Below are 23,937 nucleotides of genomic sequence, written 5' to 3'. Positions count from 1 at the left end.
CTTCCTTCCTGTCCCGTAACGTGATCTCAGGCCAATGAGCTGCTCGGGATCTGCTGTGGCTTCTGGTTCCTGTGGTGGAGACACAGCCTTGGAGGGCACAGACATGCCTCCCTGCAGGTGCAGGCTCGGAGCCAGAGCGCAGTGTCCATGTGCCAAAGAGGACAACAAGTACCCTGTTGCTGGCCAAAGAAGCTGGACACCCATGTCCTGCTCTGCTTGCCAGCTCTGCATTGCCTGTCTTTTGATAGCAGTGATGCTTCTCCACAGCTTTCTGGTGTGTGTGCTTCCCTGTCAGCTGATTCCAGGGGTTACAGGGCTCCCTCAGCACCCCTGCTCTGTCACAGACTTCCTCTCCAGAATCTGTGGGATGAGGGAGAGGAAAATCCGTTTGGCCAGCATGCCAAGACTCTGTACGGGAAACTTTCTAGATGTTGGTGTTCAGGGATATTGACCCCGGCATGTCTCATGCCAGCTCAGAGACTGGAGAATGGCTTGGTAATCCGGACAGCCAAGGACTTAGAAACATAATAGACACTTTGTGAAAGTCACCAATTAGTTCTTCTGCACATCCTGACACCAAATTGCTTATATCATAACCTAAACAGCTACCCTGCTTCCAAAAGATCTGTTATCTCCTCTTCTCCCACTCAGTAGCCTTGGCAGTCTTCTCCTGTCATTTGTATCCTGGTCTCTGTTGATGCAATAACTTTTCAATAGGTTCAGTTTCTTAAATAAGAGTATAACTGGAGTTGACTGAGGAGGGCCAAGGGCAGAGTTGGGAGCACTTGTGATTGTACCCAGTGATTTTACCTAGTGCAAACAGTGCTTCAGAGCTTGATCTGGCCGAGTCTGGGTACCTGGGCTCTGGCCACAAGGACCACTGCAAAGCCCAAAGCTTCCTGAGAGCCTCAGAAGTTCTTGCCCACTTGGCCAGTTGTGAGTTAACAAGACCTGTCTCTCCTGGTGGGTCAGAAGGGCTCTCTGTGAGCAGCCCCAGGACAGGCTGCCTTTGGGCCCTCTCCCCATCTGTGGGTGTACATCTGCTGCTACACAGGAGGCTTGTTGCCTGACCCAGAGGGCTGCAGTTAGTGAAACGGGATGATTTCTGGGTCTTTCTGCCTGTTTCCCGTTAGGTGGTTGGAGGCCTGGGTCAGGGTTAGCGCACTGTGTCTCTGAAGGAGCTCTATACACTGTGGGAGTGTTTGTGGAAGGGCAGAGTAGCCCCTGGGACTTGGAGCCAGGTCTGTGGGGAAGGCTGTGCTTCTTTGCATCCCTCAAGTGGCAGAAGCTGGGGAATTTCAGCTTTAGGTGTGGTGGAGGCTTCTGGGGGTGAAGGTGAAGTGTGGTGAGGGGGTAGAGCACTGCTCTCTTGGGGTGCACAGTGGGGCAACCTCTCTCCAGATCAGTGCTAGCCCAGACTGATGGTAAAGCCAGATGGGGAGCAGCGGCTCCCCTCTCCTCGAGGTCTCTCCCTTCCTTTCTAGCCTAGCACTGGAGTCCCAGTACTGCCCACAGGCAGCTGCCACCACTCAGCAGCAAGATCTCTGCTGCCCGTGCCAATCCGCTCTGCACTGGGGAAGGTGAAAGGTTTCCCAGGGTGGAATTTCCTGCGAGGCAGTTGCACAGCCGCTTCCCCTCTGACCTTACACCCCATGTGCCTTAGTCACGATAGCATGCAAATACGAGGCAACGGGGTGGGGGCTGGAGGGAGCTGCTGGGAAAAGGAAGTGACCTCAGCTGGGGTTTAAATATAGAGCCCAGGCTCTGCTGCTGCCAGGCTTGGTATTTATAATCCTGGAGGAGTGCTCGGCAGTTCTCTACGTCTCTTCTGCAGTCTGGGCTGGCAGAGGGCAGTGTGGGGGGCAAGGTGTTGTGGCAACCAGCCTTGCTTCCTCCTCTTCCCCACATTTCTCTGTCGGCTCCCTCTCCCCAGGTGTGCTGGGGTTACATACGTGTGTGTGCTCAGTTGCACAGACGTGGTGCTGCAATCCAGGCAGTTTGCAGGTCTGCAGGTGCTCTAACCTCTTCTTTTTGTGCAGGTGTGTCCTTTGTATGTTGCATTTAGTGCCAGGACTGGGTGGAGGAAAGGAGTCCAACTCTTCTCCAACTCTCTGTCATGAGCCTCCTCAAAGGCAAACCAGGTTGTTGCACTGCTGGCATGCTGGCATGCACCATGTGGTGCAGCTGGGGTACATGGTGCTGAGAGGCAGTAGGGATGTCCCTTCCACAAGGGTTTCCTGCTGGGACCCTGTCTGCAAAGACTGTGCCCTTCTTCAGAGTGGAAAGTCACCTGAGCTTGCTCAAAGGAGAGCTAGTGTTTTGTGGAAATTTTCTGCAAGGTAGTATGGGATGCCTAGCCCTCTCTTTCAGCGTGCAACAGACATCTCTGTGCTGCCTTTATCTGAGAAAGTGGACTAAGTGTCTGCTGCAGGCACATGGTGCGTGGCTCTGCTCCCCAGTAGAACCCTCTGCACTCTGCGGAGGCCCCGGTGTGAGGGCTGGGGTGCCAAGGAAGCCTGGGGTCCAAGGGGCGCCTCTGTGCTGGCGGGAGGTGCAGAAAGTTGGCCCGTGCTCAGCCCTGGCCAGGCTGTGCATCCCTGGGTGACAATGACACCTAGTGGCCTCAGGCCCAGAGATGGGGCACCGAGTGTGACACCCCAGAAAATCTCCTGGTGCTTCTGGACAGCCGGCATGAAGCTGGAACAGCCATGGGCAGTAGACCCTGGGGTGCTCAGGAACCCTTGTGTCTCTGGCTTGTAGACAGTGGGCAGGGAAGGGACTCAGTGTGATGGCCCTGCTGACAATGGCTAGTCTGTCACAGAGCCCTGCAGAGAGACTTTCTGCTAAAAATAATATCAGAAACTGTTGTGTTAAAGCTTGGAAGCTCCTTGTGAAGCTCTGGCATTGCTGAGTTCCAGTCCTGCACACTGCTCACATCTCATGAACTTCTTTTGCTGTTGCCAAAGGATCCTAAAGCTACTGAATCCTAGATGCAGCTGAAAGACTGTCCTGATAGGCTCAGCTGCATCAGCCATTTACCTGACACGTGTGACCCTCAGCAAGACATGTCTCCCTTGTGATTCTTTTGGGAAATTTGTGGTTTCAAGGTCTCAGCTGTGAGCCCTGCTGCTCAGGAGAGCTGGTGTAGCAGAGAGCAGTGTGAGGCACAGCTCACCAGCAAGGCTTTTTAGCACTACTCATCCAATCCCAGTAGCTTTAGTGCCCAAACACAGTGGGAATGGCGTGAAGAGGTCTCTTCATCCCATGCAGCAATTTTCCAAGGAGGTCTGTGCTGTGGCCTTATGTTGCAGCCTGTGGTGATATCTGCCAGAAGGGTTTTCACAGGGAAACTGCTCCCTTCATGTACAGATGAGCTTGTCTTTGTGAATCCCAGCACAGCTGAAGGCTGTGTGGGGGTGTCCAGCTGTCACAGCAGCCCATGTTCCTGACCAGATTTCACATACTGCAGGATGAGATCCTGCCTTGGAGGAAACTGAAGCTCCCTGAGCAGCAGCAGTACCTTTGGAAGAGACTTCTGGCTTTGCTCCCTGACCTACTAGACGCTGTTCCCCAGCCGCAGGCTGCCGAGCTGCAGTGTGCAGGTGGCTGTGCTGCCCCGCACGTGGGCACCTGCAGCTTCCTGCACATCCCTTGCTGACCTGTCCCCAGCAAGTCCCATGAGCCGGTGTATGAAATAATTCCTCGTTATCATCTCAATAGAGCCACATGCGACTGTTGAGTAATGTCTGGCACATGCAGGGTTTCTGTAGGGAGCGTGCCAGTTGGACTGGGAAACTAGAAAGATCTGCAAATGTGGTGTTAGACCTGGAGACTCCCTGAGCACAGGACAGGAAGCCAGGCTCTGGCTGGGGCTGCAGTAAGGAGGGGAGGAGTGGGAGAAGCTGTTGAACTGGGGATAAGGAAGGGCTAGGAAAAGATCTTCTAACACCAATGGGCTAAAGCTATGACAGGAGGAACATGGTAGGGTGCCGGACAGAAAGCAAATGGCATTCCCAATTCACGTCACTGTCTCTGAGCCTCAGCTTCCACCCGTGTTACATGGGATGTCTGTCCCTAGGTGGTAGGGAACGTGAATCTGAGGTTTTGTCCTACTAAAGACCTTTGAGACTTGTGGCCAAGCAGCCCCACAGAAATGCATCATTCCTGAGACAGCTCCAAATGGCAGGAGATCAGCAGGGCCTGCCAAAATGACTCTGAAAACTGCTAGGATTCAACAGAACATTAGATTCTCTCTGCAGGTCTTTTAGAACCCTCCCATACACCTGGCAAGGGTACCACCTTATCTGCTATTTAAAAGGGCATGAGAAGGATCCAAGAAATGAACAGAAGTGAGAATGGGCTTCTCCAGGCTATCAGTCTGATGTATAAGAGCAAGACAATTTCATGACATTTTGAAAACATGTCGGCAGAGCCTTGCCCAGTGGAACTCCCTGCCTTCCAATGTCTCCAAGTCCAGCTGGCCAAAGCAAAGCTCAAATGAGAACGCCTTTAGCAGTAGCAGCCTGGGTTAAGGCTGCTCTCATTGGGGATGAACACGCTCAGGCAAATGTTCTGTACTGGGCTCCAGGAGACGATCCTGCAGTCATTGGTCACTAAACAGTGTGATATCTTGGAGCTGTGCTGGTTGGGCTCGGGTGGGTTTCAGGCTCATCTGGCTGTTCAAGCCCATTGCTGCCTCTTGGCTGGAGCTGGCTGGCTGACAGCAGTGCTGTTTTGCTACTGGTTTTGAGGGTTTTGTTTCTCACTGGAACAGACTCAAAACCTCTTGAATGGTCTCGTGAAAAGGATTGTTTCGGAACAACCATTTTTGCTTGATAAAGGTCAAGTTTCTGATTCTGGTCTTCTCTCAAAATCGGAAATGATTCAAGGGTCTCAGACTTCAGAAATCTTGCTTCTAGAAAGTTTGTGGTAGTCTTTGCCTCCACGAAATATGCTGATTTTACTGACATAGTATGGTATTTTTTTTAAGGTGTTCAACCCTTCTGCTCTTAACCCTGGGAAGACTGGTGTGGGTCTTGTGCCCGCCATCTCATCCAGACTTGGAGTGAGTTGTATTTCAGGAGGGGTCAATGGGTCTTTGGGGTCTCTCCTGGTGTTCTCTGCCTAATGGCTTTCTTCAAGAAGCTCTTGAGCTTGCTTAGGACCCCTCATTGCCAAAGCCAAGGTATTCAACGTGAGTTTGTGGTGGTGTCCACAGGAGGTTTTGGATTGGGCTTGTCCAGGATTGCAGCTTGTGGTTGGAGGATTTTTGTGAGTGTTTATCAGCATAGGTGATGTGCTTAGAGAGTGTTTGCAATGGCAACCTGGTCTTGTTACTTCCTGGACGGGCTGGCGGAGAGGAGTTGGGCAACTTTCTGTGCATTGCATCACCTTGTCATGACCTGTCTTGTATGTTGGGTGTTGGTGAGCCGGGCACATTGGGTTGTTGGGCACGCACAGCTCAGGAGGCTGGGGTTCTGGTGTCTGCCCTGTATGCATAACCTGGTAGTCATCTGGGTTTCACAAGAGCTCTTCCCAGCATCCAATAGGAGGGAGGTGTGGTGAAGAGCCTTCCTTTTTTACTCCATTTTCCTGGCTTCCTCTCTCACCCTTTCTTCCAAGAGGGATAGCACGGCAGCAATGCCAGCCAGCTCCCAGCTGTGGAAGCTGCAGGGCTGGCAGCAGGCTCAGGCTCTGCATTCTTTGCGGCAGCGTTGGGAATCTGTGTTATCGGAGGGAGCAAGAGCATGATTCACCAGAAAGTCCTCCAGGGAGGCAGTGGGGTTTCAGGTTTCTTGAACTATCAGCTAGCAATTCCCGGACTGTGAATATGTCAGCTCAGTCTCTCCTGCCTGGAGCTTCTTCCTGCTCTCCCTCTGCCGCTGTTCAGACCGTACTGAAGGAGGCTTACTGAAAGCAGGTTTTGTTGTTTTGGTTCGAGGTTTCTTGTCTGCTAAGGTCTCAGTATTTGATTTAAAGCTGTGGCTTTTCAGATGTACCAGGTGCAAACACTCTCTGCATTTAGATGTAGCCCTTTATTCGACAGATACTTATTGTGCCTTGTAAGCCTCCCTCCCTGCATGAGGTAGGCTGGGTTATCCCCCCGTGTAATGATGGGGGAACCAAGGCACCCAGAAACAAGACATCTTGCTCAGGGTCACGAGTGGAATTGGTGGCAGTCGAGAGCAGAACCCAAGAGTCTCAGCTCCTTGCCTTAACCACTGGGAATTAAGTTTGCTATTGTCTTTAAAACTACTGGGCTGGAGTGGGTGTGTTGCTAAACTGCAGAGGAAGACAGATTTCTGTGCAATCTTCTTTTTGTCATGTTCTTTTCAAGATGTTTTGGATTGTTTGTCTCCTGGTGTCAGTGTATCTACTTTCTAAGTAATTATCTTCTGTGGCCCAGATGTGTGGCATGCCTGCTGAAATCTAGTTTAAATCTAGGGGTGTGTGGAAGGAGCTTACAGCAATCGAGATGCCTATCGTCATGCTGCAGTCAGACAGATGAGAGGCTGGGGTGGATCCCCACTATGCATCTGCAACAGAATCCAACTGTTGCTACTCCCAAAAGCAGAATCTGCAGGCAGCTGCTTCTGGCATTTGTCCCACTAGGAATTGTGAGGAGAGTGTGGTCCCTTTGAGTGGAGACTAGAAGAGAAGGGCTTTCCAAGGTTTAGCCAGGGCCCTCTGTCAGCCCAGGGTGGCTTTCCGTCCTGCCTCAGGCAAGATTTTGAATGTCTTCCCTGGAGCACCAGCCTAGTCCAAAATGAAGGAAGAAGATAAATGTCCCAAAAATGTAGTGTTCTGGAGGGACCTCACAGCCAGTGAGGCTCATCCATGCTGCAGGCAGCACCTGAAGGTTTCATCCTGGTGGCTGCCAGGTCCTCCGTGATCGAGATGTGTGTTCCCTGCAGTGTCATTTGAGAACCAGAGGGACAGGGGGTGCATCTCTGGACTCTGCAGGCCTGGGCTTTGCAGGGCCCTGGGCTTCTTTCTCTCTGCTCATGCTATGCTGTACTAGGGTTGTGCTGCAGTGCTGCTGAGCACTCACATTTTCGGTGAAGCACTTTAGGATCTGTTTCAAACACGATATTGTACCCGTGCAGATTTGCCATAGGCAGATCTGGATCTCCCAGCCTACCATCGAAAAAGGAGCAGTTCCTCAGCGGGTTTAGTGGCACCGTTGAGTCAGTGGGTTTGTGACCCTCGGGACTGTGGTGCAGCGTGTTGCAGGGATTGCGAGTGCGACACGGGGGGGGGGCTCTGGGCCACCAGTAGCGGCAGCTTGCTGCAGGGCTTGCTTTCTGGAATGCTGTCTGGCAGCAGCCTCTTCCAGCGGGGCTGAAGGCTCCCTGCGGCTGGCCAGCCAGCGGCTGCGGGCAGCGTGTGTGCTTAACGCTGCAGCTTGTGCCATATGGACCTTCTCCTCCTCCCCGCTTGCCCTCTCCATGTCTCCTTCCCTCCTCGGCTCCCCTCCCCCTGCGAGCGGTTTGACAGAGCAATTGGGCAGGCACTGGGACGGCAGCTCTGACATAAATCTCTCCTGGTGTGGAATGAGGGGTATAAATATCCAGAGAGTGATGTGATCTTTCCAGCTGCTATTAATAGGTCCCTAGAGAACAAGAGCGAGCAAGCGAGACTGGCTGACACTTAAAGGGCTAGCAACTCCCTTATGTGCTGTGAAAATTAATCAGTGCTGTGGCTCACCATCTTCCTCCAGGCTAGAGCAGAGCCCTTGTCGAGGTGCGTGGGGAGGAGGCGGAGGAAAAGGAGGAGGGAGTGACTCGCTAGTTAGGAAGTGGTGATAGGCCAAGCTGTGCACGAAGGATCCCACTAACTAAGGAGGAATGCCTGGGCTGTGGGCTGTGCCACAGCGCTGTTTGCTGTTTGCGCAACGTGCCAGCAGCCCCTCGGCTCAGCTCGCAGGGAGGCAGGTGCTGAGAAGACCCTTTTTCAGGCAGAGAACTCGCTGGTGGTGGATGGCAAGCTGCAGCCTGCGCCTTGTGGCGATTGCAGCCTTTCAGGGATTACGGGTTTGCCAAGTGTGCTTCCCTCTTTGCTTGCATTGCAAGGGTGCGGTGGTTTGCCCTGGCAGAGTGAGCACTTGGCTTTTGCTGATGGTGTCTCCAGGCTTGCCTTTGGCAAGCCGGGAGCAGCGTGCTGAGCTCTCGCGGTGCTATTTAGAGATGTGGGGTTTGGTCCGGAGCCGGTGCTTCCTGTCCCTGGGTGGCAGAAGAAATCTGTGCGCAGCATCTGGCCTGCATGGTCCAGATGGGAGGAGCAGACCCTGGGCCCAGTAACACCCTTTCCTGTGTGCTGGGAAATTTCTCTGCCTGTGCACAGGAAAGGTTCTTGAGTGCATTGTGGGGGTGTCATGCAAAGCATATAGCGGATGTGAGCAAACAGAGAGCAATACCTCAGCTTCCATGAACACGTGGTTTACTCTCCCTCCCTCCTAGTTCCCAGGAAGTAAAAAAGACTGTGACAGGGTTAGGATTAGGGTGCAGTTAACAGGGTTGTGTGTTAAACCAAGGGTTGGTAGTGGCCTTCCAGAATACGTGATGTGATGTGATGTGATGTGGAGCCACATCCCAGTCATCTCTAATGCCTGTGCAGAGCTCCAAGGGGAATATTCCTAGTGCAAGCCCAAGAGACTCTGCCAAGGCAGCTAGATCCCGCAAGGAGGGCTGTTGCAGCATTGCTTATCTGCATGCATGTCCCCCAGCCCAGAAGCCTCTGTGCTCTGCCCCAACCTCCTCTTCTCTGCCAGGCTCTGCTTCAGCCTGCAGGGCTATTCAGAAAGCTGGTCTGGGTCTGGAGCAGGAGAGCCTCACTCTGCTATCCCGGCAGGCCTGTGGCACATTGCATCATCCTGCTGGGCTGGAAGTTCCCGCTGAAGTGGACGTTCCGTCACCCAGGGCCTTGGAGAAGGAGCTGGAATGGTCCCTCAGGCCCCTGGGAGAGGCAGCGATACCTCTTGTCTGATGAGTGCCTGCACACCCTGGCTCTGCCCTTGCCTTGCAGCCCACTGCCACCTTCTCAGTTGCCTTAACCTCCTTCGTCCCCTGCTCCATCCCAGTTTTCTTTTTATAGGCTTGTGTCAAGACCATTTTCTGTCTGCTCTGTTGTGTCCTTTGTGTTTTGCAAGGCAGAGGAAATTTATTTAGCAGCAGAAGGGGTCTGTGAAACCAATAGGGTACTAGATTTCTGTTCAGGGTCACAAAATTGTCTGAGCTCTGGGAACGTGCAAATTAGCTGTGAGGATCCTTCACTCACTAAAGGGCCAGGTTGGCGTGGAGCACCCATTTTTCATCATGGCCTTGGAAATGAGGGCTCTTGTGTCCATGCCTGTGCCTTGAAATGCTGGCAAGTCTACCATGCCTGATGGCAGTTCACAGCTAGTCATCATGTCACTAACTGTGGAGCAGGATCCATTGCTCCATTCCTGGCATGAGAAGCTCTGGGTTGTGCCTTGCCATGGGCTTTGTCTGGCCCTGCAACCAAGCAGCAGCCCCAGTGCCCTGATCCTGGGCTGTGCCCCCAGCTGCTGCACCCGTGTGAGGGGCACCGTGGTGACTCGCTGCCCTTTTCTCTTGCAGGTTTCTGACCGAAGGGCCTGGGAGCTCCCTCCACTGGTGCTGTGGGAAGCTTTAGCCAAGCCAATGCACCCTGACAACAAACTGCCCAGCCATGGCAAGGCAGGCAGCAGCGGTGCCCTGGCCCAGCACCACAACGTGAGCCAAGCACCCACGTGTAACCTGGGCTCGAAGGGTGTGGGGGCAGGCAGCCATGGCAGTAAGGCCACTCAGATCTCCCCTGGCAACTCTGGACTGAAAAACAGCCAGAACACTGTCCCAAACTTCAGCTCCTTGAAGGGCAAGGTGAAACGGGAACGAAGCATCTCAGTGGACTCTGGAGAACAGCGAGAAGTCAGCACCCCATCACAGGACACAGAATCAAAAGGTAACGCTCTCCTAAGCCTTTCCTCAGCATGTCGTCCCCTCAGTTGCTCCAGGCATCCTGGCAGGACTTGGAATGGGAGCAGCTGTGAGCATCTTGAATTTCTGTGCTCTCTTCTGTCCATGTCCTGGCTGCCTGTGCGACTTTGCATCACTGCTTGTCACATTCACAGTTTTGGGACCAGAGTAGCTGAGCATTCATTAGCTTTGCATTTCACTCCCTAAACTCTTTATTACACTCAGAAGCTTGGACTGATTTTCATGGGCTATTGAGGCCAGCTAAGCCTGAGCAGTGTGGTTCACTGAAACTGCCCCTGCTTTGCAATGTGCAGACTTTCAACTTGAGACTGAGTTGAGTTGTTTTCTGTCTCCTTGCTGTTGGCAGAGAGCTGCCTTTGTGGTGTTCTTGCAGCTGCCCAACAACTCGGTCATGGTTAGCAAGGAGGTGCTGCGAGGGTCACTGTCTGAACAGTTCTGTGGTTTTGTCAGCGATGGATGACTCTTGTGTTACAGCATGTGGCTTCTGGAAAAGGGCTGAGTCAGTGCTTCTAAACCCTTTGACTTTCCTGCCCTTGCCAGCCTTCCCCATAGCCTCTTGCATTCCACTGAGCTCTGTGCTCAATGGCTCCATGGGACGCTTGAGCATCTCATGGGTGGTGGGAGGAGAAATCCCAGTGGTGCCCTTGGTTCCAGCGGAGACTCAAACCCAGTCCCCAGACGCAGAGCTGCTGTTCTGGCTTGTGTCCCTGAGCATTTGCTTTCACAGCCAGAGCTGTGTTGTCTGACTGGCTTAGGCCATGGCCATGCCTTGGTAGAATGAGTAGACGGTACCTGGGGTTGCAGGGGTAAGTACACCACTGATCAAAAGCATTTGTAGCTTTATCCAAGAACTGTCTTGTAGCCCACACTTCCACAAGAAAATTATTAAAATGGCTTGGTCAGAAATGCTCGAATCTCCTATGTTCGTAATGCACTGATAGATCAGGTGAATATGGCCTGGAAACCACTAGGTGATGTAAAAAAAGGAGGCCAGACAATGTTATATTAGTTAAAGCACGGGACTGGAAGTTATCCATCCTGTGTCTGGTTGCTGTCCCCGATTCCCTCAGTGCCTTTAAGGCAAGCCACTTCCTCTCTGAGCTGCATCAGTCCCATCTGAGAAATGGAGGGACCACATGAGTTTACAGAGGGCATGAAGGCCCCTGCCCAATTGATATCAGCAAAGGGCAGAGTCTGTCTCTTGTTCCTACAAAGGATGCGAACGCACTATTCCATTCTATATTCAGGTTTTGATTGCTAAATCACAGACCCTTTAAATTTATGGTTAATGCCCAAAGCTCTCCTATTTGGAACAGCAGGTGGACAGGTCCTGTGTTCTCACACTCCTTTCAGGCAGTAAGAAATACATCTCATTCTGAAACTCTGGCTCTCACACCGGAGTCCCACTAGATCTGGCTGCAAAGACAAGAAGCCCAGACTGAGCAGATGCTTCAGGTTCTTAAGCAGCGCTGGGCAGATGTTGGTGTAAGGCTTCTTGCCCAGTGCATCCCTGTTGGGTCAGCACTGCCAGCGTGCAGCTGGGCAGGACCCCAGTCTTCCCAGTCCCTGCCAGGTCTCCTCAGCACCTCTGATGGCTCTGTCGCTTTGCAGGTGAGGTGGCTCCCCGTAGCAAGCGACGGTGCGTGCTGGAAAGGAAACAGCCATACAGCGGCGATGAGTGGTGCTCTGGGCCGGACAGCGAAGAAGACGACAAGCCCATCAGCAATGCACACAGTGAGTGACTGCCTCCTTACCAGCTCACAAGCTTCAATAAAGCTAGGTCCTTCCTGCAGCTCAGCAGGGCTGATGACACTGGCACCTTTTTGCCTGTGTGTGCTCACTTAGCCGGGTGTGTGGTGAGGGGGAAGGCCATTGCAGTTGGTGCTCGTTGCCCTGTGAGAATTTTTTTTTTTGCCATGTAGTGAGATGTGGGACCTCACTTTGTGAAGCATCTTTGTGAAGATGCTACTGAGATGCTGGAGGAAAAGGCATTGAGGTTGAATGTCCCTGCTGTATGTTGCTCTGGCCACGCTACCAGCAGAATTGCCATCTTGAAAGTGTGCCCAGGTTAACTCTGGTCAGGCATGCCCACCCTGTCAGAGTTGCAGCCAGACTGCAACACACATTGCCCTTGTTGCAGCAGCTAAGTCTGTGCCAGGCCATCTACCCGGCTCTCCACAGATAATGTTGTAAAGGCAGCTGAGTCTGAAGAGGCTCTTGGGGTCTTGACAGTGGTTCAGGCAGGGCTGAGCTGGCCAAGGTGTGCACTGCTTGGGGCAATGAACTGTAGGTGTCTCCTGTTTTCCAGAAGCATGGATGTTCTTTGACATTTTGTATCTACTACTCAGTTTACTTTCTCCTGTGGGGCCCCAGGAGATGCCCATGTCCTCTGATGGAGAACGTGAACGTGTAGGAAAGCAAGGAGAGCTGCCAGCACACTGTCACCATCCTCTCTGTAATGTTCCCTTGTGCTTCTCAGCACACTCCACAGCCCGTGTGGGAAGGGATAGTTCCACTTCCCTTGTCACAGCCTGCTCCCAGGTCTGCGTGGTGGGAGTGGGCCACGGTGGGGCTGCCCGGGGGCAGGGGCTGGAAGTGTCCCCGCACCAGGTTCCCAGTGATGTCTCCTGTGTAGATGCTGCAGTGGCAGGGTCGGGCTGCAGGAGCAGCTGCGGTGGGGAGAGGCAGTTGGAGGGGAGCAGGGAGCCAGTTGCGTTGAGGGGCGAAGGGAGAGGAAGGCAGGGCATGCCCCTGGTAATTGCAGTGCTTATTAATATTAATTGCGGGTCCCATGCGATAGCGGCTGGCGAGGGACGGGCACCCGGGCGGGCCGGGGCCGCCCCCTGCCGGCGGCTCGTCCCAGCGCTCCCGTGCTCTCTCTGCTCCCGCAGGCTGTAATGTAGCAGATCCTGCGATGTCCACGGCCCCACAGCTTGGCCCAGGGTCCAACCCGCTGCCGAACCTGAGCGAGAGCAGCGCTTCCGGCGTGCCCCATGGTGCTGCCCCCGGCTTGCGGTCAGAGGCTGTGGGAGGCGGAGGCGGCGGAGCAGGGAAGCAGCCGTCACAGTTCGTTTACGTCTTTACAACGCACCTTGCTAACACGTAAGCGGTAAACTCCGTCCTTCCCGGCAGGCCTTGTCACACCTGTCTGCTGCACACGGCAGTGAGCGCAGAAGAGCTGGAGAGACCTGTATCTCTCTGGTTGCACAGAGTGGGAACCCACTGGGGTTCATGAGGTTTACTGGCAGCCACCGCGGGTGGGCAAACTTGGACTTAAATGCCCACTTCCTCCTGGCGATGCCTGGCGCTGCACTCTGCAGTAGAGCACATCTAGTCAGCATCCAACAAATGATTCACCCAAAGCAGTGCAGGCTGCTGGGCTGATTCAGAAGTATCTAAGGGATGGGTGTCTCTGGGAGTGTCATGTAACCCTTGGGTGTTCTCCACACAATTCCTCCCTTCTGTCCTGCATTGTCTCAGCCACAGGATCACAGCAGTTTAGTTAGTTAAGTCTGTTTAGCTTAGTCTGTTTAGTTTTAGAGCTCTGCTGTACCACAGGTCTGGTGACAGCCACCTTAGGGCAGTAGGCACGAAGCAAAGCCTGTCTCAGGACATGGGAAGAGGGAAACTCCAGGGCAAGTCATTTTCAGTTGGAGATCCTCAGGGGACATGTGCAGGACAGGTGGGAAGACTCTGAGAACATTCACTCTTCTCGGTGACCTCCAGAGATTTCCCTCTTTCTGCGGGACTGAAGAGCGGAGGTGGCAGCTGGGGATGGGTAGGATGGGGCACAGTGCCTGTTCTCAAGCGATTTGTGCTCTCTCCCCAGAGCTGCAGAAGCTGTCCTGCAGGGCCGAGCCGAATCCATTCTGGCCTACCATCAGCAGAATGTCCCGCGGGCAAAGCTAGACCAGGTATACCAACTATGAACCAAATGCTCCAGCTGGCATGTGCTGCCAACTGCTACCCTTCCCCAGCCCCTGGCTCAGTTGTGAAAGAAGGGGTTGCCAGAACGCCCTTTCAGTGGCATGGGATGCTGCTTTGCTGCGGAAACTCTTTGGCACAACCCTTGCTATTGTCATCTGTGAAAAGTTTGGGATGGGGCATGGCCTGTGGCCCCACAGCCATGCCCACAGCTTGTGCATTCCCAGGGCATGTAGTAGGGCCTACATCTTTCCTGTAAGGAATGAAGATGAACTGCCATGAGGCAACTTTTTGGGACAGAGAGGTCTCCTGCAGGGTGCAGGGGAGAATACCTCTCTAGGGTTTTTACTTCTCAAGTTTCTTCCCCTTTTCTCTGCTAGGCACCTGCTCCTAAAGTGCTGGGGGTTGCTGAGCCACTTCCGATTAACCCTCCTGCTGCCAACACTCCACAGTCCCAGCCACCAGCCCCTCAAGCAAGTCAGCCGCAGCCACAGCCTCCCCCACCGCAGCCTCCACCCCCCACACCTCAGACCATCAGTCAAACACCTTTGCCTGCACCTCAGGAAGGGACAAGTGAAGATGTCCGGAGAGATCTGACTCCCAGCTCTTTGGGGAACAACAGCAGCAGCAACCAGCCTGGAAACAACCACCCAAATACACCCACCGCATCTGCCAGTGCCATGCAGCCTGGGCAAGTGGACTCCTCTGCCGCCCCCAGCTCTAGCCTTCTCGGAGAGGGTCCGGGTCCAGGGATGCCAGGGCAGGCAGGCCTGGGCCCCAGGAACGCCATGAACTCGGAAGGGCTCTCAAAGGAGCAGCTGGAGCACCGAGAGCGCTCTCTGCAGACCTTGCGGGACATTGAGCGTCTGCTGCTGCGCAGTGGGGAGGCCGAGCCCTTCCTCAAGTCCAGCCAAAATGTGGGTGAGGGTGGCACTGCCCCTCAGCCACAGGCTACCCCTGCCCAGCCCCCTGCACCCTCTGCCAGCATGAAGAAGTATGAAGAGCCTCTGCAGTCCATGATATCCCAGACTCAGAGCCTTGGTGGACCCAGCCTAGAACACGAGGTGCCACACCACCCCGGAGCTGACATGGGGCAGCAGATGAACATGATGATGCAGCGGCTGAACCAGGACAGCCTGACACCGGAGCAGGTGGCCTGGAGGAAGCTGCAGGAAGAGTACTATGAGGAAAAGCGACGGAAAGAGGAGCAGATCAGCATCCACGGCCGGCCCATGCAGGAGATCATGATCCCACAGTCGATGGGGAGCATGATGATGCGTGGGCCCCCACCACCCTACCATAGCAAGCCTGGGGAGCCGTGGCCGCCGGGGATGGGCAGCCAGCTGCGGGGACCCATAGATGTGCAGGACCCTATGCAGATGCGGGGAGGGCCACCCTTTCCTGGGCCACGGTTTCCTGGGAATCAAATGCAGAGAGTCTCTGGCTTTGGAGGGATGCAGAACATGCCCTTGGATGCTCTTGGGCCCATGAATGCCATGCAGAGACCAGTCAGGCCTGGCATGGGATGGAGCGATGATATGTCTCCTATGGGAGGCCCCGGGAACTTTCCACAGGGCACCCTGCCCTACCCATCAGGGCAAGGGGACCCAGAAAGGTTTATGAATCCCCGTGCCAGGGAGGAGATTCTACGGCATCAGCTCATGGAAAAACGCCCAGTGGCAATGCAGAGGCCCATGGGAATATCCGGCAACTCCATGAGCCAGAGCATGGAAATGGAGAGGATGATGCAGGCTCACAGGCAGATGGATCCATCCATGTTTGCTGGCCAGATAACGGGGGAGAGCCTGAGCAGTGCCCCAATGGGAATGGATTTTGCAGGCACTCGGGGGATGCTGAGCCCCCCTATGAGTCAATCAGGCCTTCGGGACATGGATGCACCCGTGGGCCCTGGCAACCTCAACATGAACATGAATGTCAACATGAACATGAACATGAACCTCAATGTCCAGATGACCCCACAGCAGCAGATGATGATGTCGCAGAAGATGAGGGGCCCTGAAATGATGGCCCACCAGGGCATGAGCCCTGAGGAGCTGGCCAGGGCGAGGGCTCAGAATGGCAGTGGTAGTGCAATGCTAACAGGGCCCCAGAAAATGATGATTCCCTCCCAGTTCCCCAACCAAGGACAGCAAGGCTTCTCAAGCGGGCAAGGACCTTATCCCAACATGCCCCAGGAGATGGGCAGTGGCTCGGACATATTCAACCCTGAGCAGGGCACCATGCCCGTTGGGAGCATCAGTGGCACCACCAGGCTCAGCCACATCCCTCTGCCTCCGGCTTCCAATCCCACTCCCACACCAGGGGGAAACCTAGCCAACATGCACCCAGCACCTTCCCGAGGGCTTGGCCGCCGGCCCTCTGACCTCACCATCAACATCAGCCAGATGAATTCCCCCAGCATGGGCCACCTCAAGTCTCCCACCCTTAGTCAGGTGCACTCGCCGCTGGTCACCTCCCCGTCTGCCAACCTCAAGTCCCCACAGACACCCTCACAGATGGTCAGCATGCCACCTTCAAACCAGTCAGGGCCCCTCAAGTCCCCCCAGGTGATGAGCTCCTCTCTCAATGTGCGGTCTCCAACTGGCTCACCAAGCCGCCTGAAGTCCCCTTCTATGGCTGTTCCTTCCCCTGGTTGGGTCCCATCTCCCAAAGCCACCATGCCCAGCCCAGGAGTCAACCAGAGCAAGCAGACTCTCAGCATGAACTCATCTGCCTCCATGGGAGCACTGGATCAGGGTATGCCGGGTGTCTTGCATGCAAGTGCATGTCTGTGCTTGGTGAGTGTGCGGACGGTGTTTCTCTCCAGCCTGTGAGCTCTCGCAGGAGCAAGAAGAAACACGTGCCTCTGCGTGGCATCTCATGGAGCAAGTTTATTTCCCAGGAGTCCAAACTGGGCCTTTTCAGGTAGATGAGAGGGTGGGCAGAGCAGCTTTTACTGCTTATGCTCTGTGATAAGGCAGCAAAAGCTGTGTCTGTGCTGGGCAGTCAGGAGCAGGTTGAAGTGGAAGTCTGTCACTGCTCTGGAGCAGGGTCTCTGCATACTGGGCTGGGCCACCTCTGTGTTTTGCAAACTCCTTTGGTCACTGCCATCGGAAGGAGGGGACAGGGTTGCTCTCTGATAGTAAGTGTGTGGACAGTACTAAGCTGGTCTCTCTTTTGCTTGCAGGTTCTCTCCCTTCTGGGCCTCGGAGCAGCTCTTCCGCGCCAGCCAGTAACACCTCTAGCACCATAAATCCCAACATGCCTTTTACTTCCTCTCCAGATCCATCCCCCTCTCAGAACCCACTCTCACTGATGATGTCCCAGATGTCCAAGTATGCCATGCCCAGCTCCACACCACTTTACCACAATGCCATCAAAACCATCGCCACCTCTGACGATGAGCTGCTGCCGGACAGGCCTATGCTCCCTCCTGGAAGTATGTCAGGTACATACTACTGGAGCTGGGCTTGCAAGAAGTCACACCGTCTCATGGCTGCCAGTGAGCCTGAGGCAGCAGGTGGAGGAAGCATTAGAAACTCTCTTCTCCCCCTGTCTGCCATGTCAAATAGCTTAAATTCACCCTCATTGGTAATCATTTGTGCATTTCTCTGCCCTGTGCTGAGGCTGCCCATCAGCTTTTGGCTTGGATGTGCTCTCTGGAAGTACATGAGCGAGTCTGGCTTGAGACATCCTTCTTCCGTGAGCTCTGGAATTTTTTAGACCTACCTTTACCTCATGCAGAGACATTGGCCCTGAATTTTCATGGCTCCTGGAGTTTTCTCAGGCTCAGGACTTGCAGACAGAGGTCTGCTGCTTAGAGCCCTTGTGTTTCTGTGTAACAGGACAGGCGTGCTCCGAACAGGGCTTGGGAGTCTGGTGTTGAGAGTACAGCCCAAGTGCCTGCATGAGGCAACCTGTGTTGTAGGTAGCATAGCTGTGATTTCAGTAGGCCAGATACGCTTCACTAGCTGGTGGCACTGGTGAGGACAGCTAGGCAAATGAGTGTTTTTTGTCACTTGGTGACCAGCCCAAAGGGGAATTCCAGTGTGCTTTACCACTTGATTTAGGGGTTTAAAGCTGTCTGATAAATATTTTTGGCAGTTTTCAAAATGAAAAATCAACTTTTTGACTCTTTCACTGCTGAGCAGTCACTTAGGTTGACTGCAGGCATGCAAATGCATTGGCTGCCTCCACAGGCATGGATGGCTCTGCTGTTCCGACGGGCACAGGCCTCCCACCCGGACATCACCTGGGTTGGGCTGCCCACTCTTCTGCTTTTTTCCTCCTCACCGCCCAAGGTTATGTGGTCACTGGAGCTTGCTGGGTGGTGTGAACCCTGCAGCCCGCAGTGTTGAAGGGTCACTCCTCGGTGCCTTCCAGGTAGCTGGGAGCCTTGCTGGGAGCCCTGCTGAGACTGTGGTGTAGGGCTGTCCCAACACACCGAGCCAGGATTCTAAAATCAGGGGGCTGTAAGAAGCTACAAATCCAGCAGAGGACTGGATGAAGCTGAAAGATCCCTCTGCTGCTTGTGGGCTTAGGGAGCTGGAGTCTGGGTGCTTTTTTTCTGATATTGGTGCTTTGCAAACCCATCTTGCAGCTCCTTACTAAGCATCACTCTCCATGCTCAGGGAATTCTGAGCAGGAGTGCTTGGCAGGCTTTCAGGATGTGGATTTTGCAACCCTAAGAGATCTGAGAGGAGGGATAACTCTTCTCTCTTTTTTCTGTCCTTAGGTGTGACGGGGAATCAGCCAAATCAACTGCACTTGAACTCTGTGGGACCTGGATCCTCTCAGAGCCCCATGGGAATGAACCTGCCTGGTCAGCAGCCCCTCTCCCACGAACCGCCCCCCACCTCCATGATGTCCTCCCCAAACCCTCTGGGCTCCAACATTCCTATGCACCCGAGTGGGCCAGGGGCAGGCGTGCCCCCCCAGAACCCCATGATGATGCCCCCGGGTCCCCAGGACTCGTTGAACCAGCAGTGTGGCCCTGTGCCCAACAGTTCACAGATGATTCCTTCTAACCAGCTCGTGTTCCCCCGCATGCAGCAGCCCCACAACGCCATGCCATCTCCTGCTGGAGGCATGCCCATAGCCCCCGGTGCGGGAGGTGGCCCTGGGATGCAGCAGCATTACCCACCAGGGATGCCCTTGCCGCCTGAGGACCTTCCCTCCCAGCAGCCTGGCCAGATGCCCCCTCAGCAGCACATGATGGGCAAGAACATCCCTCCTCGGATTGGCGAGCCCTACCCGCCCGTGCTTCCCGGGGTGGCATCGGTGCTGAACGACCCCGAGCTCAGCGAGGTCATCCGCCCCACACCCACAGGGATCCCTGAATTTGATCTGTCCAGGATCATCCCATCAGAGAAGCCAAGCAGCACCTTGCAGTATTTCCCCAAGAGCGACAGCCAGGCGCCGAAATCTCAGCCTTCCAACCTTCACCTCATGAACCTGCAGAACATGATGGCTGAGCAGCCCCCGGTGCGGCCAGGTATGAATGCCCCCAGCCTCCCCGGGCAGCAGGGCGTGCAGAGGGGACTCAGCATGCCCATGTGCCATCCTGGACAAATGCCCATGCTGGGCAGGACAGGCATACCACCCCAGCAAGGCATGATGGGCAACAGCATGCATCAGGGCATGATGTCTCCACAGCAGAGCCTGATGGCCCAGCAGAATTTCATGCTGATGCAGGCCAAGCAGAGGAGCATGTCTGTGTCAGGGGAGATGTATGCCCAGACAGGACATATGATGTCACCTCAGGGCTCTCTCATGGGGCCCCCGCCTCAGCAGAACCTCATGGTCACGCACCAGATGAGGCAGAGGAGTGTCTCCCTGGACAGCCAGATGAGTTACATCCCCGGGCCTGGGAACATGGCGAACTTGCCTTTCTAACCCCGGCTGGCTCTCAGGGCTGGGGAGGGGACTGGGCTGCCTCTACAAACATTTTTAAACCTTTCTGCAGGGGAGGGTTGGGGGCCAATGTCAGTGGAGGACACCACGTGGGATGCTTTTCATATCGGATTTGCCTCTACACAGAAAACCATATGTGCAGTAAACTTGATGTGAATTGGGTTTCTTTTTCCTTTCTTTTTTGGGGAAGGGGAGGGTGGAGGGGCTGGGAGTGGGGCTGTTACTTTGAACCCTGAGTGGAGACTAGGGACATCCAGACCCTGTGTCAGTTTGTAAAGTTTTCACTTACGGTTTTCTTCTGTCAAGTGTTTTTCTTTCCCTTTTTTTCCTCTCTTTTTCCTTTTTTCTTTTTTTTTTTCTTTTTTTCCTTCCTTTTTAAGCAACCAAAATGTGCAAGAGGGTTTTTGGAACTAGCTGTAAATAGGTCGCTGGGAAAGGCGAAACTTGTGCTGGTTTTTAATTGTTCTGTATTTCTGTGTTTTAATAGAAGCCTCAAAACATGTTTTAAAAAACAGAAACAGAAAAACATGCTAAAGGCAACAGTGTACAAGGACTGAAGACTCTCCTTGAGGGGGGGAGGGAGGAGGATCCCCAGGGTGCACAGGATGTTGAGAGATCCCATTGTAGAGTGACTCTGTGTCAGACCTGTGTTGTTCACAGCATCTGGATGGTTTGCATGTGCGAGGGGGACGGGGGGATGTAGTGTCATGCAGATCTCAGGCCCCTGTGGATGCTCTACTGAGTACACAAAAACAACCACCACCAAGAGCTGTGGCCCTGGTGAAACGCTGCTGGTGCTCATCTGGCAGGACAGAGGCCACAGCTTCATGGGATGCAGCTGTTGCTGCTCTGTGGAGAAGCTGCTGTGGCAGCTGGGGATGCTGGGGAGCATTCTCCCTTCAGCTGGAGAAGTGGTGAGGATCTGGGCTTCGCAGATGATAACATGCTGGACCCGAAGGTCTTGACCAACCCTGTCACCTCTACTCCCTTCTCTTCCCTTCACACTGTGTCCCCTGGTGGCAGGTGTTATGGTGTGTAGGGACTGATGGGTGAGTGAGGTGATGCATTTCGGTGCTTCCAGGAGAGGCTAGCTAGGAACCCTGCTCTTCTGCAGCCTGCCTACACCAGTCCATGACCCATACATCACCGGCTGCCACTGTCCTGCACCCCCTGTCCTGTTGAGTGCTCTCCCAGGTCTTCCTCATACTTGTCGGTCCTTCTCCTCCAGAGTTTTGCAGGCAGTCTTTGTTCCATCTCACCCTGAGCTACTGGCAGGAGCCCTGCCCTGTGGCACAGGAGAGGTCCAGCTGTTGAAGAGGACCTGTCCCTGCGTGCAATACTCCACCTTAGTGTAAGTCTTGTTTGGTGTCAGTGGCATGGCCATTCTGTGTTTCAGACAGAAGAGGCTGAAGTTGCATTGCAATCCCTCATTCCCAAGCTGGCAGAAGTGTGCCATTTGGACAACTCTGGCTTTTCTGGATGCGCTCCATCCTCCCCATCCTGCACTCCATAAGGTCTTCCTGCACGCGGTCCTGATGGTCTTTCCTGTGTTTGTTCACGGAGGGGAATGTGGGGTGATGTGCGCACACTTCTGCACTCATGGCAGGTCTCTGGACCTCTGCAGGGACCCTATTCCAGCATCCAGTGGTGAACTTGGGGCACACAGCTGCTGGGGGAACACCGCTTGGAGGATTATCTCTGCAGAGCCAGACTTAGCACACTCTCTTATAACAGAGCTCACCTTTCCCATCTTGGTGCTGCAGGGAGGAGAGGGCTTTGGAAAGGGGGATTGTCAAGTTGCAAGTGAACAGCAACTCTTTTCACCATCTTGCAAGCTGTTTGGACAGGCTGGTGGGTGCTGAAACGTCAGCCCAGCAGCTCTCTCGATCCAATCTGTGAGAAGGTGGAGTCACAAAGTCCAGTTAGGAATACCTTGAAGCTTTGGGGCATTTTGTAGCGAGCAGTACTGGGTAAGAAGCATGGGGTTTGTTGTAGGGGTTTGTTGTGTACAATGTGAGCAAGTAGCATTTTTTGAGGTGATAAAACAGGCAGCGGTCATCCCTGCCTTTGCAGTTGGAGCAGAGGAATAATCTTCAGCTCAGGCTTTGGACCTGACCATGTTAGCTGGTTGGATTCTCCATCCTTTCAGTGTGTTCACATGGGAGGATGTGGCTCAAACAAATGTAGCTCTTTCTAAGCTTGACTTGCCTGAAAGGCTGTGGCTTCTCTTGGCTGCACTTTGGGGTGTTGCCTGCTGGTAGTTTCTCATAAACATCCAAATACCAATTACAGCCTCAAACCTTGCTCATTACCCACCAGCTAGTCTTGGCTAATTTGAAGCCATAACATTTTCTATATGGAAGTTTTTTGTTTGTCTGTAGACAGCTGTTGTTTTAGCCCGGTTGAGATCTCCACGTGTTCGTACCTTCCCTGTTGTCCTTTTTGCCCAGCCTGACACAGAAGTTGCTTGGGGCTTGCAGTCCTGTCTTTGTGGGCAGCATGTTGTCCCTGCTCAGCCGGATCCCCCAGGCTGCACGGCTGTGCAGGACTCAGGAGGCTGGTGCTGGCTGCTCGTGGGGACGGGGCAGTGCAGTGCTATTTCTGCCTGGCAACAGAAGGAACACCTGTCCTTCAGTGACAAATAAGAAGCAAAGCCTTTTGACTCAGCAGCCCTGGATACAAAAGGGAAATCCCAATACTAGGTCAGAGCTGAAGATTCTAGAGCAGCAGTCAATGCTCTTCTGCAAAACTGCACTGCCCTAGAGCCAGCCCTATCCCTACCACTGAGAGGGCTGAACAATGGGGAGAAGTGCTGCCTGCCCTGGGCACCGCTCCCAACCATGTCTGTGAACAGCAGTGTGGCAGGAGTTCCTCTGGAGGCTCAGTGACAGCCAGTCCTTGTTAGACCTGGGCAAGGTTTGCCATCAGCTGGTTGCCTGCTGCCGTGACCTGTGTCTAGTCTTGTGTCTTGTAGTTTATTGCTCGGCTTCTCAGCTTGAGTTCTGTGTACTGACTCCACCTAATCACAGTAGGTTTGCCCATCTCTTAGCCATGACTTCGCCATGTTTTTCCGGCTCCAAAAAAGCATATGCTGGGAAACCGCATCTTTCAGTACATCGGATAATCACGCACCCGGAATTAGCTTTCACATTGAGGTAAAGGTGACTGACCTGTTCTCTGTCATCCCATGGAGAAATTCCCCAGTCATTTTGTACCATTATATAAATATATATATATAAATATAAATATATAAATACAATATGTGAAGACATCTTATTGGTTTTTATTTGAAACAATTTTTAGGCTTGTTTTTGGGTATCCGTGCTGCCTGTAATGTATTGACCTGTTTTATAGGTGCCTTTTTATTAAAAAGACAAATTTCAAAACCTGACCTTGTGCCTGTCTTTTTCCATGTGATTTTCCATGGGACTGCAGTGGGGACAAGAGGGTGCAAGAGCTGCTGGGAGGGTTGCGTGGGCATCGGGGGAGCCCTTTCTCTGCAGCGCTCCCAGGCACGCGTTCATTCATGCGTTCCCGGCTCGCGCTCACGCGTGCACGCTCCACTGCCTGCCACAGCCCTGTGATCATCGCGCGCGTGTAGCAGGATGCTCTGCTGAAACACCCCAGCTCTGCCTCCTGGGAGACTTGGTTGCCCTGTAGGAAATGGAGAGCAGTGTGCTGTTGTGAGTCTTTGTGTCCCTGTCTTTGGGGTTGCCTGCAGCAGAGACCAAGGCTTTCTCTGGGTTGTCTGCTGGAGCCTTGTTTGCAGAGTATGGTCCAGGGCTGGGGGTGCAGAGTGTGTGCTGTGGATGGTGGTGAGATTGCCTTCCCACACGCCACTTCCCCACTCCCTGCAAGAGCCACCTTGGAGCTCCCCTGGGCTCAGTGCCTCTTCCTGGTGGCCTGGGAGGGCAGAGTCCGTCTGCCTCACTTGGTAGCAGTGGAATAGGGGCTGAGCTGAGCTCCACAGGGGAGCCTGAAGGTCTGTGTGCCTGAGGGCTGTGGTGTCTGGGGGTGGCTCTGGTGGCATGAGCACTTAGCAGGGAAGCCCGCTCTGGGCCGTGTGACAGCCATGCAAACCTGAGGAGGCAGCGAGGGTTTC

The 23,937-nt window shown here is 54.0% G+C and overlaps 1 protein-coding gene across 2 annotated transcripts in view; it reads left to right on the top strand.

Annotated features, from left to right (window-relative positions):
• Nucleotides 1-21,813, top strand: part of BCL9L (BCL9 like) — a 67,938-nt gene extending 46,125 nt beyond the window's left edge. Inside the window, exons 2-8 of one of the 2 annotated variants that reach the window (XM_027699418.1) lie at nt 9,600-9,963; nt 11,610-11,732; nt 12,890-13,100; nt 13,828-13,912; nt 14,303-16,679; nt 17,206-17,370; nt 18,658-21,813. In XM_027699418.1, the coding sequence (XP_027555219.1) occupies nt 9,663-9,963; nt 11,610-11,732; nt 12,890-13,100; nt 13,828-13,912; nt 14,303-16,679; nt 17,206-17,370; nt 18,658-19,817 (4,422 nt within the window). In that variant the 5' untranslated portion in view covers nt 9,600-9,662 and the 3' untranslated portion in view covers nt 19,818-21,813. Of the gene's footprint in view, nt 1-9,599; nt 9,964-11,609; nt 11,733-12,889; nt 13,101-13,827; nt 13,913-14,302; nt 16,680-17,109; nt 17,371-18,657 lie in introns of both variants that reach the window. The other variant, XM_027699417.1, reaches the window with a different exon arrangement.
• Nucleotides 21,814-23,937: the final 2,124 nt, after the last annotated feature.

This window comes from Neopelma chrysocephalum, unplaced genomic scaffold (genome assembly GCF_003984885.1).
Source record: "Neopelma chrysocephalum unplaced genomic scaffold, ASM398488v2 Primary Assembly neopelma1_138, whole genome shotgun sequence".
Taxonomy (NCBI): domain Eukaryota; kingdom Metazoa; phylum Chordata; class Aves; order Passeriformes; family Pipridae; genus Neopelma; species Neopelma chrysocephalum.
This window is presented reverse-complemented; position numbering and strand designations above follow the sequence as displayed.